The 17,275-nt window shown below is 53.2% G+C and overlaps 4 protein-coding genes across 8 annotated transcripts; 1 reads left to right on the top strand and 3 right to left on the bottom strand.

Annotated features, from left to right (window-relative positions):
* Positions 1–3,156: 3,156 nt before the first annotated feature.
* On the bottom strand, positions 3,157–6,621 carry PV07_11454. Of its 4 annotated transcripts, none has more exons than XM_016398895.1 (4): positions 6,088–6,621; positions 4,815–6,016; positions 4,601–4,757; positions 3,157–4,544 (listed from the first exon to the last, which is right to left on the bottom strand). In XM_016398895.1, the coding sequence occupies exons 2-4, from the start codon at positions 5,035–5,037 to the stop codon at positions 3,920–3,922; spliced, it is 1,005 nt and encodes a 334-aa protein (XP_016243457.1). In that variant the 5' UTR covers positions 5,038–6,016; positions 6,088–6,621; the 3' UTR covers positions 3,157–3,919. The 4 variants fall into 4 exon arrangements, with proteins under 4 accessions (XP_016243457.1, XP_016243455.1, XP_016243454.1 ...); XM_016398893.1 differs by having other exon boundaries at positions 4,601–6,016; positions 6,088–6,391; positions 6,559–6,621; XM_016398892.1 differs by having other exon boundaries at positions 4,601–6,016.
* A 4,402-nt stretch (positions 6,622–11,023) lies between these two features.
* PV07_11453 (uncharacterized protein) lies at positions 11,024–13,519 on the bottom strand. Its single transcript, XM_016398891.1, has 2 exons — positions 12,007–13,519; positions 11,024–11,953 (listed from the first exon to the last, which is right to left on the bottom strand). Exons 1-2 carry the CDS (start codon positions 13,306–13,308, stop codon positions 11,894–11,896), a joined length of 1,362 nt encoding a protein of 453 aa, XP_016243453.1. The 5' UTR covers positions 13,309–13,519; the 3' UTR covers positions 11,024–11,893.
* A 146-nt stretch (positions 13,520–13,665) lies between these two features.
* On the top strand, positions 13,666–17,003 carry PV07_11452. Of its 2 annotated transcripts, XM_016398889.1 has the most exons (4): positions 13,666–13,824; positions 13,880–14,075; positions 14,279–14,490; positions 14,547–17,003. In XM_016398889.1, exons 1-4 carry the CDS (start codon positions 13,747–13,749, stop codon positions 16,044–16,046), a joined length of 1,986 nt encoding a protein of 661 aa, XP_016243451.1. In that variant the 5' UTR covers positions 13,666–13,746; the 3' UTR covers positions 16,047–17,003. The 2 variants fall into 2 exon arrangements, with proteins under 2 accessions (XP_016243451.1, XP_016243452.1); XM_016398890.1 differs by having other exon boundaries at positions 13,880–14,490.
* Positions 15,944–17,275, bottom strand: PV07_11451 (uncharacterized protein). The gene has a single exon (XM_016398888.1). It carries the CDS (start codon positions 17,071–17,073, stop codon positions 16,066–16,068), a length of 1,008 nt encoding a protein of 335 aa, XP_016243450.1. The 5' UTR covers positions 17,074–17,275; the 3' UTR covers positions 15,944–16,065.

The raw sequence follows: 17,275 nt of genomic DNA, 5'->3' as shown, positions 1-17,275 counted from the left end.
CACAGGCCATTCAAGCAAACCGCAAATGCCCTCTCCATCAGGACCCGGCGCAGGCGAATCCCATCAACAACCGACCCGAGGACTTCTTGGCCACTGACGGCCAGAAAGAGGTCTGCGACCAAGTATTGCGGCGATCGCTCGCCTGTCAATGGGACGACATCCCCGCGACCCCGACCCCGACCAGGAGGGCCGAGGAAGAGCACCGGGGGGTTCACCGTGGTGGCTTCTACCGCGAAAGCACACCCAAGGACATGCGGGACGTCAGAATGTTGGAAACGCTGGATGAAGACGAGGCGATGGCAGAGGACCACCCAGTCCAGACGGGTATGGCCACCGAAGTTTCAGCTTTTTTTCATGATCCGAACGAAATGCAACTCAATATTCCCCAGTGGTTGCAATAGGGCCCGGTGTGGGTGTGCACTGTAGGCTGCAGCCACGGCTCTCAGAGAGACAAATCCTTTCGATCATGTTATTATTGAGGGAGCTGGGTGGATGAATACATCCTACATACTGGAGCAGAGTAATTGGCCATAAGAAACTGATGCCGCTGGGGCAGCTGTAGTTCCAGAACATGAACCTGGATAGCATTCAACATCATTTTCCCAAGATCCTTTCCAAGCTGTCCATGTCTGCCGCGAAGCCGAAGAATACCTCTCTTATTGAACCACCAGGTGCCATGCTGGGAACCGCTCTTAAACCGTTATTCGTGGACTGATCAACCGACCAACCGACCCCCTGCGATGTATTGACTGAATGAATGACCGGTAGCCGAGGAGGAGACTGACGGAGGGAGTGGTCGATAGGGCCGGTAGAAGACTTAATACACAGACAGACCTAGGGTAGAAAGTGGTTAACATAAAGGAAACAAGCGACACTTCATGTGGCGCGGCTCTCTTTCACGCTCGCACTCTCACTCTCACTCTCCCTCTTGCTCAAGCCAACCAAAGAAAGAGACATCGTTCGATGCGCAGCAACACACACAGAGAGAGAGACGATCTCGTGGTGCGGGATGCAGGCGAATAAACAGCGTTCGCATGCGGGCTTGCAGATAGGGAGGTGTCGGGATTGCAGAGCAAGTAAGTACATCACCGTCCCCATCAGTCAGGAGAGTCGGGCAGTTGGATAGACGAATGATGACCCTAACGAACATTGCTCATTAGGTGCTCGTGCCTCCTCCCTCGTTCCACCGTTTCTTGTTGCTCGATACTCGATCCTTGTACCCGCGACACTTCAAGACTCTGGCGTGTTTCTTCATTCTCCAGGCGGCCGGACATGTTGGGCCAAACAATCATCGCGTTCATGGGGGAAAAAAAGGGCGAGAGGCGAGCCGGAAGGGAACAGAAGAAGACCTGTATCCACGCACACGTACAATGAAGGCCAGCGAGCAAACAATGCCTGGTCAGCCCATCGTATTTGCTTCAGCGTTTTCGAGGAAAGGGGGGCTATGGGTATACGGTCCTCTACTGTTGACCGGCAAGAAGTATACCAATAAAAAAGCCAGTTCGAACAATACGAGTTGATCTACACAAGAACCCTAGACAAGACAGCCTCCCCCTGAGAAAGTACAATGTCTACAGGCCAGCATCAGGAGCATGTTGCTGAACCAATACGGTGCACTGTGGCATTCATCGACAACAATATTTCCCCTGACAACCCCCAAGTGGTAACCCGCAAAGCCAACTCACACAGTCTCACAGCAATTTCTTTCCGCAGTCGGTACTCTCTGTACTCCTTACTATGGGGCAATCGACGTCGACGAGGGTCAGATTGTTCGCAGCTCCTAGATCAGGAGCCGAGGCAATCTTTTTCCTCTTTTGTGTCGACCCGTCTACTACGAATCAGTATTGCAGACAACGGCGCGTCTCGGGTCAAAGGTTAAATGGTCGTCCTCATGGAGTCTCTCGTCTCAACTATGCTTTACCTAGGCGGTGTGCCCTACTCGTACCTGATAGACTGCCACGTCGCTGCAAGTCGTCAGAAGGGCTATGTCGTCGGTGTCGACGCGCTTTCAGGAGCCCCACGTCAATGTGATCTTCATACACGCACGTTGTGCTTTACCCCATTCCGGGCGCTTCAGTTTCGGGATGTAATGCACCGGAAAGGCTATGTCATTGCACGGTTGAATTGGAAGGGGTTTGGTGGAGCTTTTCGGTTTGACGTCTTACCCAGTCCTCGGTTGTCTGGAAAAAGAGAGGGATTCGCAACCTTAAGCGGTGCGGTCAAGAATTGTGTACGACGGGCCTTGGTAGCATTGGAGACAGATAGAATGGACCCTAAGAGCTGTGACTGTGATTTTTAGAGGTCTGCTTAGATTAGTGCATGCTGTGGGCGTAGACCAGTTCAGCATCATGATGGAATGGTGCATCATCAGTCCGCGGGTCGTAGGTGAGATTACATCGTTGCCAAGGGAGGAGGAGGAGGTAGGATGGCCGGATGCCCAATTGTGTCGATGGGAAGCCTCTGGCGGCGTTGGACGCCAACAGGGTCAAGCCTAGTCGAATGGAATGCCGTCAAGGAGGATTCTGTCAACCATCAGAAGCGGGAGTGGGATTGCAGGCCGAGGTGGGCAGCGGCGCACAGCTGGTCAGTGGTTTGGCAGCGAGGTGGCCCGGTGGTCTGTGCTTTCGGAAAAAGATGAGATGGAGGGTGAGTGGAGGCGGCTGGGAGGTCAGAGGCCGGGCAATCAGGGCCGCTGCACAGCGCCACTGACGCCAATGGCTCAGGCTAGCTGCTCCACTTGGAGGTTTGCGACCGATGCCAGTGATACCGCGGGGTTCGGGCGGTTTGGTTGAACGAGGAGGTGCTGTGGAATGCCACAAGCAGCGAGACACGATCCCGCCTGAAGTCAGAGGTGAGACAGATGCGAAAACGACGATAGGGGGTGGTTGCTGCGAAGAGGGCAAACTCTGACGAGAGATGGTGTCGAGAATCCAAAGCCCAGTCAATTGACGTCGAAACAGACTTGGGCTGCGATGATGTCATAGGCTTGCCACGGGCCCTGAAACCCATTTCAGGCGACACGTGATGCAGGGGTGGTATTCAGCAGAAGCAGAGGTTGCAGCTCCAGCATCTGAGGGGGGCTGTGTCAACAGCAGGGATCCGGTACAGCAATCTACTGCCACGGGGCAGAGTTGCCCAAGACTGCTGTGCAGGGCAAGAAAACATCCCAATTCGTGATTGATAGCGTCTTCTGCATTGGATATCTAGCTTCCTAATGCTGTTGGCTTGCTTCTGTCTCGCTAGCCCCAACTCTTTCCGAATAGTCTGCATGCCTGCATACGCACACAGCTGCGCCAACACTCAAGAGGCCCGCATTGCACACCGCTTGCGCTGCTTCAAACAGCTCTCCAAGAGCCCGAAGGACTCTCACCACCACACCCTTAGGCTGAATTACTCGAGCGCTTCCTCATTTCGGTAGATTAGGACACTTCAAGGCCGCCGCAAAGACACTTTGAGTCCACTCTGACGGACTAAAAAGAGTTCCTGCTTTCCGAATCGAAACCAATAATCCCACACATTGGTCCTTGATCATCGAGGCGCGCTTGTAGACAAACAAAAACAAGTATCTTTCGTAGAAAAAGCCATCATCTCTGGGTATCAGGTCATCATAATAAACGGTGTAAGTTTGCAGTAAACGAAGGTCGTGAATCGAAAGGTCATGGCATGGTCTTGATGCCAGTTGCCATATAGCCGCCTGCCCGGGCTTTTGAAATCCTGTCCCTTCTATCACCCGTTCCTTTTGGTTGTTGTACACTGGCATCGCGCGGCTCCATCGCGCGACGCTCGATAGTAATGTACATGGAGCAAGGGAAAAAGCAAACAACGAACTTGGTCAGGCGTGCCAAGATCATTATCAGCAAGGGGTTGGCGAATATCGCATTTTCTTGGATTTGGGGTCTTGGATACTGGGACGCATCATTTACTCCTCGATGTCCGAATGGCTGGCACTCGAGAGGGAGTCACCCTTGTGCACTTTCTTGTGTCGGCGCAAGTTGGAGACAACTGAGAAATGGCGTCCACAGCCCTCCACATCGCAGGCGAAGGGTTTTTCGCCCGTGTGGCTGTACATGTGTGTCTGCAGGGAGCTGGGCCGGGTAAATCGTTTGTCGCAGATCTTGCATTTGTGCTTCTTCTGGGTGTTGGCGGCCATCTTGGACGAAAATTGGCTCATCATTGATTGAGGTGCCGGGGGTCCAAGGGGAGGTCCCAACAGCTGGTTCGGGCGAGGCAGCGTCCGGGAAGCCGCCATGGATTCATAACCAGCGTCGGAGGCTGCGGAGCTGTAATCGGTGGCAGAATCGGTCACAGAGCCTACCGAGCTGGGCGCGTAGTAAGCATAGCCTCGACCAGATTCGTTCGAGATGGACGAATGGGCCGAAGAAGCTTGCGGAAATCCGTAGGAATCTGGCGGCGCTCTCTGGGCTCGAGCCTCGTAGATGTTGCGGGGGGTCAGATCTTGCAGATTTTGGTGGCTCAGCGCCAACATGCCCCGGGAGGCATCAAGTTCGCCAAAACTGGCATTTGCGGCACGAGAACTATCAACCCTGTACCGTGCGATTAGGACCATGTCTAGAATTGAGATTCCCAGAGTGGAACTTACGTGTCGGAGAGTTTCCTGTGTTGCTGTTGTTGCTGTTGCTGTTGCTGCTGGTGCATAGACTGTGCGTAGCTGAGGGAAGAGTACGATGGCGCATACGACGCAGAGGTCGCCGCCGGCGAAGAATAGGCTTGTTCGCCGTAGTTGGGGCGCGGCATGTCTTGAGGGTAACTTAGCAAATCCGTGCCAGAAAATCCAGTGCTGGAGTAGGCGCTACCTTGAGCCATTGAGCCAGTAACTGGAGGCATATGGGAGTAAGGCATGGAGATGCCAGATCTCGCACCGTCGGTCTTGGACAGAGCCGGAAAGGAAGAACTGGAGGTGCTGGTCTGATGAGACCACGGATCGCTAAATTGCGGCGTGGCGTGAATGTTGGGATACATATGATCGTATGTGATGCCGCCGTAGTGTCGACCTTGGTTGTCAATGACCATCGTCATGGAGCCGGTGTTTGCAAGAGCAAGTGCCACGAAGGTGAAGCGCGGTGATTTTAAGACCAAAGAGAGGCTTTGTTATGTGTTGCTATCGCAACAACGAATGCGTCAGTCACCAAGGTAGGCCCAGTTTTGAATCTGGTTCCTGAGGGAGAAGATGTGGAAGACGATCCAACTTTCCCAGAGGGGATCGGCGACTGTTATGTAGCTTCTTGTGTGGAGAACCTGGAGGTGGCCCGACTACCAATGGCAGGCCCCCAGTCGATCGATGTTGATCTTTTGCTGGAGTGGTCGATAGTAGCAGGGAGCAATGCCTCCTTGATGGTAATAGCTGTGAGTATGCTCGTCGCGGTTGAGTAGTTCTCCAACCAATTCGGCGAGCGGCAGATCGACAGGATTGGCTGAGGTAAAAAGAGCTGTGATGTCGAGAGGCGGTAACTGATGTCTCTTCAACCACACACAAGTTCGTCCCGGGCGGTAAAACTGGGTATTGGATAGATCTTCCGGTTCGGCGAAACAAAGTGTTGCAGTAGGTTAGATTGGATATCTCCTTTTGTTTTCCTTTGATGTCGACGCGGTTGTTGAGAAGTAGGGAGGGCGGATGTCGTCTTGTCTCAGGTTGCGGAATGTTAAGAGCAGATGAGATCTTTTGAGGTTTCAGAGAACAAGGTTGTCTCGCGCAAAGGGTGGGGAAAAGTCAGGGTAGATAAGTTGTTTTGGAAGCACCGAAGTTGACCGTAGCTTTTCGTTGAGCACAGGTTACGTCGGTGGAGGTGTGACCCTTTCTCTTTCGCACCGCTGGCTAGCAGTTCTTGGGCAACTGGCATCATCACAATTGTCGGTTTACCCTTGACCCTTCGCCCTCTCCCCTCGCCCTTGTTGTGCTTGGGCTCGTTTCTTGAATGCAGGGTGCTTAGCTCGAAGGCTTGTTGGATGGCGTTTCCAGTGGAGAATCCGAAAGCCAAATTGACTGGCGGAGGGAACCCTGGCAAGCCAGCCCGGAGGTTGGATGAAATCAGTGGGGTGGATTGAAGGGATGGGGAGGGGGGGAGGCACCTTGCTTGGCTTCAAGGAAAGTTGAAGATGAGAAGCAGGACACTTGGAGCGACAGGGATCCGGGGCTCTTGAGCAGAGTGGCCTAAAAGGGTGGGAATGAGGGCAATCGGCCTCTTGGGCTTGATCAGTTGCGTGTGTCGGTCGTGTTTGATTGGACCAAATCGGCTGTCTCGAATAGGATGGACTGTGTGGGCGACCAGCCCTGGTCCTAGTGAAGGCAAAGACCCTGTCCTTGCCCTAGAGATGAGGCTTAGGACGACAACAGAGACCAGGGTTATGACGATCGATGCAGGTGGGTGGGTAGCTAAACCAAAGCAGACGAGTGGATCAGTATCTTCATGCCAGATTGGAAGATGGTGGCTTGTTTTTGCCAGCCCAAAATTCCTGTCGTGGAGGAAGACAAGGATGCTGGCTTGATGATAGGAATGCCCGTGGTGTCATCGAAGCAACACAAAGGACCCAAAAGCTTACAGTCTTGTCAGAATTAAGGAGAGAAGCAGGCCAACAAGAAGAAATTATCCCCAAAGGTTATTGGTTACCATGGTCGACCAAAGCCTTTCAGCGATACATACAATCAACAAAACAACATGGATGAAGATTGCGATTCATCTTGTCTCTTGCCACGAAAGGACAGCTGCTGAGACTGTGAGCAGGATTCCCTCCACCCGCTCCTCTTCCTCCACCACTACTTTCAAACCACCAGTCACCCAACTAGGTACTCGAGCCCTCCCCCCAAGGGTGCGAATCGGTAGAATGCCTGTGGTGCCCAGTGGATATCCGGTTGACAGCGCTAGAGAGGCCTTGAAGCTTGGGGGTCAAAGAGCCGGGTGGCGTCTGTGCTGCAGCCATCCCGTTGCTTTTAGTGCTCTTAGGCGGGCCCTTCCCCCCCTTTAGTGCTTGGGTGCTTGGGTGCTTGGGCTTGATGCCCGGAGGCAAGCCTGGGAGGCGAAAAAAGGCTGGCCATGTCAATGCCCTCGTTGATTGACGGAAAGTGGCCGGACTGGAGATGGCACAAAAGCAGTCTAGCATGCTGCCACTACTGCACTCCGTTGGACTTCGGAGTATTCCTTGATGCGTCGTAGACTAGTGTGAGAGCAGCTGGCTGTACCTAGCTATCGATGGCGAGGTGAGGAGAAGGCGAAGGTAGCTCTGGGCCTGATGCTACTCATACTTGGAGGAGCCGAGCAGAGACAAAAGAAACGCGCAGTGGTCGAGGGTTAGGGACTGCAGGGCCGAGTACCGAGGAGTAACGACCAGAGAAGAACTTCCAACGGAGTACTGCGCACCGCCGACCTACCTGCAGAGACTTTGCTTTTTTGCTGGTCTAGTTTCATTGAAATGCGGTGTGCCCAGTTCTGCCAGTCCAGAGGTGAAAATTCATAATAGGTCAAAGCATCTTCCGTCCAAGCCAAACCCAAACAAGGACTCAACAGGTTCCCAGTTCTTCGTACTACCTAGTACCCTACCGAAGCGCCCACCAACCCCCCTTTCCCCCCTCCTTCTCTTCCCTTACGGGTGTCCTCCTAGGTGCCCCCCGTTCATGCAAGATGCAGCAACCTCGCAGGGCAGCGGCAGGCGGAACCTCACCACAGTTCCTCGTATCTCTAGCCGGTGGCTTGCTCTTGCAACCAATGTCCATTCGTCAAGCCAGTACTCAGAACAGAAGGAGTGCGATAGGGAACCCCTAGGTCCAAGTCAGGAAAGAAACCGCAAACGCCCCCTCAAGCCCTTTTCCCTTACAAGTGTTAGTTCCAGGTCGGATTGTTGCTTTGACCAACCTCAGCAAACAGATCCCCGTTGTCAACCGTTGGTCATTCCTACCTACGTCCCCGTTGACCAGAGTCTAATTCGCCTGAGCGTGATGCGACTTTCCTTTGTGATGGCATTTCTCATTCGAGTGCCCAGCACAACCGCCCCTCTCCCCCCCCCCCCCCCCCAAAAACCTTGAGCCCACCAACCCCTTTAATTGTCCAATGGACTCCGTGCCCTCCAATCTTGTCGACTGCAGGGATCTGATCGCAGTATCCCCTGTGCCCGTGCTCCCTCCCTCCTTTACGAGCGCCACTGACGCTATCTGTGATGCAGCTCCCCCTCTTAGGTGTCCCCCATCGACTCCCCTGCTCCGACGCCCTCTCCGCCTTTTCGTGCTAAGTCTTTGTGCAGGAGCTTGTCGGGGCAGAGAAAGAACCAATAGAACTACGCTGGTGTCATTGCTATCACTCCTTGACCTACCTTTGGCGGGTCACTCTTCCAGTACCCGGACATCCCTGTAGATTAACCCAAGTTCGGTTTGACGTCTTGGGTTCCCCATACTAAATACTGATACCATGTCCGTTGGCACGGAGTACCTGTATATCCACAAGTGTCGCCGCCCTGACCTGTGCAAAGTGCCTGCGAGACCTTGTGCCGATTGCCGGGTGCCATTGGGGATTGTACCTCCATCCTGGACCAATACTGCGCCTGCATCGATAGAACCCCTCGAGGCAAGTCAGTGCTCACAAGGACTGTGCATTTGATAATGAGGGGGCAATTCCCTGTCGTTAGCCTCGCCTCGTCTCAGATTGATAGCGAATGCATGCAATTCTCGGAGAATAGTTTGAACTCCATTTTGCTGATCTGTCTCTCTGCCGAAGGGCTTCGGCGGCAGATGGACTTCACGTGAAGCAGCTGGATGCTTGTCCACGCTGATCCCGCCGCCTAGCTTCAGTTTTCTATACTCCTATGCAATCTTGGAATGCGTCAGTGACGCTCGCGGGCACTCTCTGTGTCACGCTGGGCGTGTCTACATCGTCACCACGCCAAGGGACCCAGCGCTCCTAAATTGACTGTGGAGTCAGCATATCCAAGTAGCGTCGCCCCAAGTTCCAAATGCTTCATTTCAAGATACAGCGAGGGTGCTACATCCCTGTATCCGCAGGGATCAAAATGTTGATGCGGCGCGTTGTTGTACCCAACTGGTGCGTCCAGTCGGATTCGTCGCCACCTTCTGGACCCCAGATCTCAGGTGTTGCTCAGCCTCCTCCTTCTGGAACAACCGCCTAATAGCTGGCCAAGTTTCACAGATGCTGGTCCTCGCCGCTGCAGTCCCTGCAGACACGCAGACACCTACCACCTCTTCATACGTAAAACAGTGTCTGGGTGCCGACGCAGGGTCCACGAAACCTGGCATCACGGTGGCCTTTCGCGCACGAAGGATGACGTCTTCCGGGGCGGTTGACCAGTATTGTGTCCCAGTCCCTTGATTTAGCGGTCGTCTGTTTTTTTTTTTTGGCCCAATTTCTTCTGCCTCTTGCTTTGACCAGTGGTCAGGTAAGGCCCTCTGTACTCCCTGGTCTAGTGCTCTCTCCCTTTTTCCAAAGATTGCGCCTATCCATCGCGCTTTCAAATGTTCTCGCTCCGCAATAATGGTCGGCGCTAGAGTATAACTTCTCCACTACCTTGGCCGGAGATTTCCTGGATTCTGTTGATGAGGCGTCGGCAAGGACCAGTGGGACCAAAACATGAAACGCAGCCATTGCCTCCTAGATGGCTGGGCTGTCAGGACGCCGAGTCCACTTGCGGCAATCACGACAGCCGGACAGCGGGTGGCGCTCGTCTCTGACCGAGTCAGAAGCCCTGCGTCCACATCCTAGCAACTTCTTTCTCTCAACGTCATACAGCCTATTCTGGAGGTGGTGGGAGGAGACGTGTCATTGGTTCAGTGTAGGCCGAATTGGTGAGGCATCAGGCTTTACTCCGTAGTCAAGTCCCTGTGGCAGGCGAGGAAGGGTCTTTGAGATCAGTGTCACGATCAAAAGCACGAATGGTACACTGACCTCAGGGATGATGATGCAATAATACGGGGCCTGCTCAGAACCTGTTTTTGGAGGGTCTCCCATCACGCAGCATCCCAGAGTTGGGATTATCGGGCGACAACAGAGTTGACAAGCGCAAGAGCCGAAGAGAGCGGTGGGGCCAAACATCGCCAGCAGTACCGCGTATTCTGTCTGGGATCACAGAGAAGCTGTCCGAGCTCCGGAATCTACGAGTAAGGATTCCCGGGGTGGAAGGCGGTTCAATGTGTGATTGGAACCTGGATGTGGTGATAGAATCTGCGGTTGTCAGCGTCAACAAGCCACACTGTTCTTTCGGTCATAGTTTCAGAGGGTGGCCCGTGTCTGATGCCGCTGTTTGGTTGCAGGACCGACTTTGGGGATTAAACCTCGATTTTCTTTTTGGCTGTGAATCCTCATTTTGCGCTGGATGGGAACCGCTAGAGCTTACCAGAGTCTACAAAGAGACTTTTGAAAGGTGCAGGCAGGCTGCCCCCTAGACCCAGAGGGACCCCGCCCAACCCATCTCCGCTCCAGAAATCCACCTAGGTCCTAGGTACCTTCCAAGTGGCCCCGGTTCTTGGTTGTCCATCCCCTCTAGCTACGTCCCAAGCCCTAAAACTTTGACGTTCGGGGAGGCTACTAGGCGAACCAGCGACCCAAGAGGGCATAGCCCTCACCCCGAAATGGACTTGGGCTTGCAGAGGGTGCAGAAAACAGCGGTCAGATGTCGCCCCCTTTCGTTCTCGGTCTCTGCTCTAGGATCCGAGCCACAAGCGCATAGCGAAATTTGTTGACACTCGCTGTCGCCAGTCCACCTTTCCGCTTCCGAGGGTGACTGCTTGTGCGCCCTTGAACTGGCCGGCAAGCCTTGCTCTGTTGTGATGGGCCTGGCTTCTTAGAGTTGACAACCAAGCAGCCATCGCAGATCTAGCAGGCGCCACATCTTGTCTGCATTGCGCGTCAGTCAACACCGACCGAGTTTCAACTACGCGCAGATACTCGGACCATCACAGGTGCTTCCTGCAGGATCAAATTTCGGTAGCAAATCTTTTCATCACGTTTTACGTACTCTGCAAAAGGCCATCTCAGAAACTAGCTCGATGCTTTGACCATCGGCCTGCGCGGTGAGCAATGACCTCCTTGTTCGCAGGTCCGGGAGTTCAAGGAGGAAAACAACCGAGCGTCGATGCGCCATCTTCTCGCTTTCTCTAGTGTCCCAAGCGCTTACGAGATTTATTTTCCGTCTTCTAGTTCATCTGGGCGTCGGAATCAATGGCGACAATCCTCCTTGACCAGGGTGTCAAATTGAGCCACTGCTTTCGATCGTGCCGTGTACCTATGGAGCATAACTAGAGCCTTGCGGCACGTCTCATGAAGCGAGCCTGACGAGGAACCCGCAATTTGGGAGAAGAACGTCCGATGGAAGGAAATCAACAATTGCCCAAAGGGTTCAAGTAGACGAGTTCGCCGAACGCCTTAGGTCCCCGAAGCAGAACTGCAAGCTCCAGAGGACCAACCCTTGGCCCAAAGGGGTGCATACAAGGGATGCCAGCAAGCCTAGACTTCTGCCAATGCCGGCTATTCTATCCGCCAGCAGTCCACTATGATTGAACAGGCTTCTGCCCAGGCTCCCGGTGTAGGGATGGGAGTGGCATGTGAGGTGGAAGCTGCAAACTACCAATACTCAGAGCAAAGATATCCAATCCACCCATTTCAGTGAGATGTCGATGAAACGACTGATCTTCAGATGATAGGCGATCGCAACACGTGCCGGACCCTCGCAATATTTCTGCGGGAGATGGACATCGAGCAACAATTGCACGACTTTGCGGACCGAGGCTGATCTGGCGATCATGATCGACGAGGCTCTTACCCATCGGCCCACAAGTATGACAAGGCTGAAAGCATCCAAAGACGTCCACAAGGAGGGCACGTTCGACAACGGTCTACAGATCTCTGCTCGATGTGACAAGAAATCAGGGAACCCCGCCCTAACGTATCCTCTTGAGCTTTTCGGTCTGGAAATGAAGTCGATCGTCGAACCGGTCGCTCTACGGTATGGTCAGCGAAGTTCATGAACGCGGGAACAAAAGAACAAACGCACCTTCTCCGCAATGTTTGTGATTAGTGTATTCTGGGCTTCAACTTCTTCTCCTGTGGCACGAGCGAGGAGATTAAGACGTTTGGCTGCCCCAGTGAGCTCGTCGAGGTTCCGGTCAATCTCGTTCTCCATCGCCTCATCCTCGCTGTCGGCCTCGAATTGGTACTTGGCCCTTTCAGCCAGACTCGTCTTTGTCGCGCTCCCGGCTGAAGCATCGTCCAGCCCCTTGAAATTTTGATTCATCCGTTGAGTGCTCCTGAAAGCGGCCTCTCGAGTAGCTTCACGCGCCTCTCTCTCTGCATGATGGCGTTCCATGATTTGTTCATCTCGGCGCGCACGTCGATCGTTGGCAGTGAAAGGATTGTTGACGTGGACTGCGAACATGCTGCGGTTCAACGTCTTGAGCTCTTTTGTCTTGTCCTCGGCGATGTTGATATAATTATTTCCGAGGTCAAGATTCCGATCCGTGTTATGCATTCTCTCGCCTTGTGCACCGAGTCTGGCCAGGGTATTTCGCCCCATCTCTTCAGCTTGAGCAGCAATTCGAAGCGCGTTTCTCGTTGATGCCACATCTTGCTGCTTCATGAACTTGATGTCTTGTTTCACAGCATTGATATCCTCTTCCTCCTCTTCTTCTGCGGTGAGTTGACGATCGCCATATGCTCCGTAGGTACGGTCACCAGCATCACCGCCAGAATTATATTCATAGTCAGGAGGGCCACTTGTTTGGTTTTGCTGCTTTTGTTCAAGCCGTTCTCGTGCTCCGCCGAACAACTCGTCCCGATTGTTGTCGTTCTCGTAGACGTTAGAGGAACCCAACCCTCCATAGCCACCCTGCCGTGAGGTGCCACTGGTCTGTTGGACGCTTGCATATGGGTTGCCGCCAGGTGCACCGCCGCCATAGCCATTCTGATTCCCGAATTTGTCTGAGCCGTATCCACTACCACCTCCATAACCACCTTGGGCAGGACCATATTTATTGTCTCCGCCAAAACTGCCAGATGATGCACCACCGTACGCATTATCCCTTCCGTATGGCGGCCGCTGTTGACCTGGACCAGGCAAGCCGTTGAAATTGCCAGGGCCTGGAGGGCCTCCTTGGCCTGCAGGAGGCATAATTCCAGCGCTCATCTTAGCCTTTGTGTAGGGGTCTGGAGGAACAGCTGGCTGTGCATAAGGGTTTGCGGACGCATAAGGATTCTGGGAAGGAGGAGCTGGAGATTTGCTCTTGGATCTGGAGCCAAACAGAGCGAGTCTGCTGGAATCGTCGTCGTCGTCGCCTCTCCGGAGGCTGAATTTACCCATCTCTGCGAGACCTAGAGCACCATGCAGTGACGAGATACGGGAGGCAAGGGTATGGAGAAATAAATCAGGCGATAAAGAAGTTTAGTCAAGGACAGATATGTTCAGCCTTTGTGAAGCTGATATAGGATCTCGAGCTGAAACAGGCGGACGTGGCAGGATGGGCAGTGCACCCTCACTTCGATTGTAGTCTCGACCCCCAACAGCAGTCAGCCTGCGGTCTAGTTACGGATTTGATCTCACTCCGCCTCAGGGGCTTCTTGACCAATGGAGTGGCGTTGTCGGCCTCGAGGTCTTGGCTAGTTTGTCACCAACTCAAACCCGCCTCCGAGCAAAACGGGGTTTCGTGAAACTCGTTCGGTTTGAATTCGATCCCGGTGAGCAGATCGCGACAGCTTGTTACCAAACATGAGATAAAGCCTACATCCAGAGAGAGGCCTAATGGCCCCCAACATAGACAAAGAAGCGGAGCATCTCCGGAACAAAGCCAGAAAAGAGCTCCTCGGATTGCTTGAAGGCGTGAGTAAGGAGGTACCGTTCAACGTTGCTCGCCTTCGTGCTAATCCAGGATCAGGTCCGCGGCAAGAAGAACTTGGTCATCGGGAAGGATTTGACTGGACTCCTTAGCCTTTTCGTGCAATTCCCAACGCTGAAGGAATATGGAGTGGACAAAGTCTTCGAACTCGAAAATGGCAACACCGACTCGTCACAAAGAAATGTCGTGTACCTGGTCCATGGCGAAAAAGCTAGCTTGGTCCAGGCCGTAGCAGGTGCGTCTTTGAAATGTTTGTTACGTCTTCATCCGGGACTTACAAGGAGACTGCGTGGATTATTTCTTCTGTGCCTTGCTGTCAGTCTAGCTCCCAATATCAACAGGATTCACACCATAATAGCAGCGTCTCCATTTAAAGATCCTCTGCATTCGATGAATATGACAGAGGATAACAGCTCCTGCTGACACCACATAATACAGAGCAAATCAAGAAACTTCAGAAGAATGGCTCGGTCGAACACGAAATATCCGTATGCTGGGTGCCTCGAAGAACTCTAGTGTCGAACAGAATTCTGGAGGATGAGGGCATTCTGGGGGATGTCAATGTCTCGGAACTTCCTATATACTTCCTTCCTTTGGAGGACGACATGCTCTCGCTGGAAATGGAAGAAGCATTTAATGATTTATATCTGGTAGGTTTGCTTGATACGGACAGAGAAGCGCCTGTTTTTTGCTCACAGCAGCACAGCGACGTGATCCTTCTCCTCTGTACCTTGCTTCGAAAGCTCTGATGCAGATTCAACAGCGACATGGTTTGTTTCCTCGGATTTTGGGCAAAGGCGACAATGCCAGACAACTTGCAAACCTCCTACTGCGAGGGAGGAAGGAGCTTGACGCGGACGAAGCTGCGACGCAATATACCAACATGCCGAGTACCTCGATTGAACAGCTGATCATAATTGATCGGGACGTCGATTTTGCCTCGGTCTTATTGACCCAACTGACCTACGAGGGTTTGATTGATGAGCTGGTCGGCATCAAGCACAACCGTGCAGAAGTTGATTCGGCTGTCGTCGGCGCAGCTCCCCAGCAGCGATCGCAAACCGGCTCTTCCTCGACATCTCCGCCTCCAGCCGTTCGCCAGGGTCTCAAGCGTAGGATCCAGCTGGACTCGTCCGACTCGCTGTTTGAACAGCTGCGTTCCTCCAACTTCGCCTTGATCGGACCTCATCTGAACAAAATAGCGAGACGTCTAGAGTCGGACTATGAAGGCCGCCACACTGCTCGCGGTATCAACGAGCTACGGGATTTTGTCAACAAATTGCCAGGCTTTCAACAGGAGCACCAATCCCTAGCCATTCACACCAATCTTGCGGACGATATGAGCAAGCACACTCGCTCCGAGACCTTTAACCGCGAGCTGGAAGTCCAGCAGAATATCGCAGCCGGAACGGACCCAATTTACCAACACGACACTATTGAAGAGCTGATAGCCCGAGATGCGCCCTTGTCTACCATCCTTCGCCTTCTCTGCCTCGAATCAACCATTGCCGGCGGTCTGCGCCCCAAGGACTTAGAGTCATTTCGGCGCCAGATCCTACACGCCTACGGCTTCCAACATCTCCTTACACTCGACAAGTTGCAGACCATGGAACTTCTTCAGCCCCGCTCATCCAGCTCAGCTTTACTCCTTCCAGTCGGCGGCGCCGGGGTCCATTCAGAGAAGGGCACGAAGACAAACTATGGCTATCTGCGCAAAGAACTGAGGTTAATTGTTGATGAGTATAACGAACAGGACCCCGAGGACATCGCATACGTGTATTCTGGCTACGCGCCCCTAAGCATACGCATAGTGCAGTGCATCTTACAGAAACAATATCTTCAAACCCTGCACAAGTCACCTTTACCCCTCACACCCTCTAGCACAGGATGGACGGGCTTTGAAGACATCCTGAAGTCCGCAAGGGGGCCGACTTTCAACATCGCACAAAAACCGGCAGACGAGAAGGCAGCCAAGGCGAAGACTGCACTTGCGGGCACGGGAAATTGGAAGACACTGTTTGTCATGTTTGTGGGAGGTATCACCTTTACGGAAATTGCAGCATTGAGATTCATCGGACGAAAGCTGGCTGAGTCGGGACAGAGGAAGAAGATCGTCATTTGCACCACTGGCATCATTAGTGGGAGGAGTATTATGGAAGGTGTAATTGAGAAATCCAATCTGGGGTCGGGCATTGTCGCGGCCTGAATCACACTCTGAGGCAGCCTCAGATTTTCGGGCTTGAGGCCTTGTCAACGCTGAATTCAGCTTTCACGCCCAGATGGTCAGTGACCCAGCCTGCCTCCATCCCTTCTTCCTTGATCAAAGCCTGCTTGACATTGTCTTCTTCGGCTTCGACCCCCATGCCGAAACGCTCGAATTTCTCGCATTTCAACTGTCCACAGAAGAACAACTTGTCCATTCGACTGCACCCAAACATGTTCCTCTGCCTAGTCGGAGCCATTTGGCCCCAGGTGTATCCTTGATCAGTATCTTCCTTCCCGCCAAGTGACAAATAGGCGTCTTGGAGATTATTGTCCGAATGGAGTGTCTTGTCGAAGTCCTGAATGGCATTCAGATCTCCCCCGAGAACACTGCCGCTTGCCTCTGGGTCATGCATCCATTTGGCGGCGGTTGCGAGTTGGTGAGGTCGCTTTGGCGGATCTGCGATCAACGACTCCAGGTGGGTATTGCAGATGCGGATGATCTGGCCGTTGCCAAAAATCACATCGACGAACAGGCCGTCTCTCTCCATGACTGTCTGCTCGTAATGAACACGGAAGACGGAAGTGATGGGCAAGACCTTTGGAACGAGCGTGCAGGTGCCATAGTGCCCAGATTCCCAGTACTTGTTGTCTATATCGGTCATGTTATAGTTGGCTCGAACCCACGGTAGGGTCTGCAGTAATGCCAGGTCGGTCTCAAGCATTTCCTGCAGCATGATAACGCTGGGGAGCGAGGTGCCCTCCACATGAGATTGCAGGTGCTTGAGAGCAGCTCGCATCCGTTCATCCGTGAAAGGCAGCATGAAGTCGATGTTCCATGACAGGAGCATAAACCCAGAGAACCCTGGCACCTCTGGAGCGTTCTTGGACGGAGCGACTTGCTGCCATGAGGACGTGTCGGGCGAGAAAGAGAAGTAGTGCTGATCGAATCTTTCCTGCCGTTTCCAAGGATGCGACGATTTCTTCTTGGACTCGATGAGTTCGATGATCTTCTTCAATTTAGGGTCCATGCCTGCCCGTCGTGAGGTAGCTTGCTATCTATAACCGTGGAACCTGATGTAGATGTACGGTCTAGGCCGAACAATGATGACCCGGATGATGTTCCCTGCAGCCTTTATACTCCTGTGAAGATCTAGAAACTCGGAAAAACCGGTCATGGACCTCTGTCAGAACTTACTCACCAGCAATATATAATCTTAGAAGAGCTCAGGC

Source organism: Cladophialophora immunda (assembly GCF_000835495.1).
Source record: "Cladophialophora immunda strain CBS 83496 unplaced genomic scaffold supercont1.7, whole genome shotgun sequence".
Taxonomy (NCBI): domain Eukaryota; kingdom Fungi; phylum Ascomycota; class Eurotiomycetes; order Chaetothyriales; family Herpotrichiellaceae; genus Cladophialophora; species Cladophialophora immunda.
The sequence above is the reverse complement of the archived record's forward strand: the minus strand, read 5'-3'. Positions and strand labels throughout refer to the sequence as shown.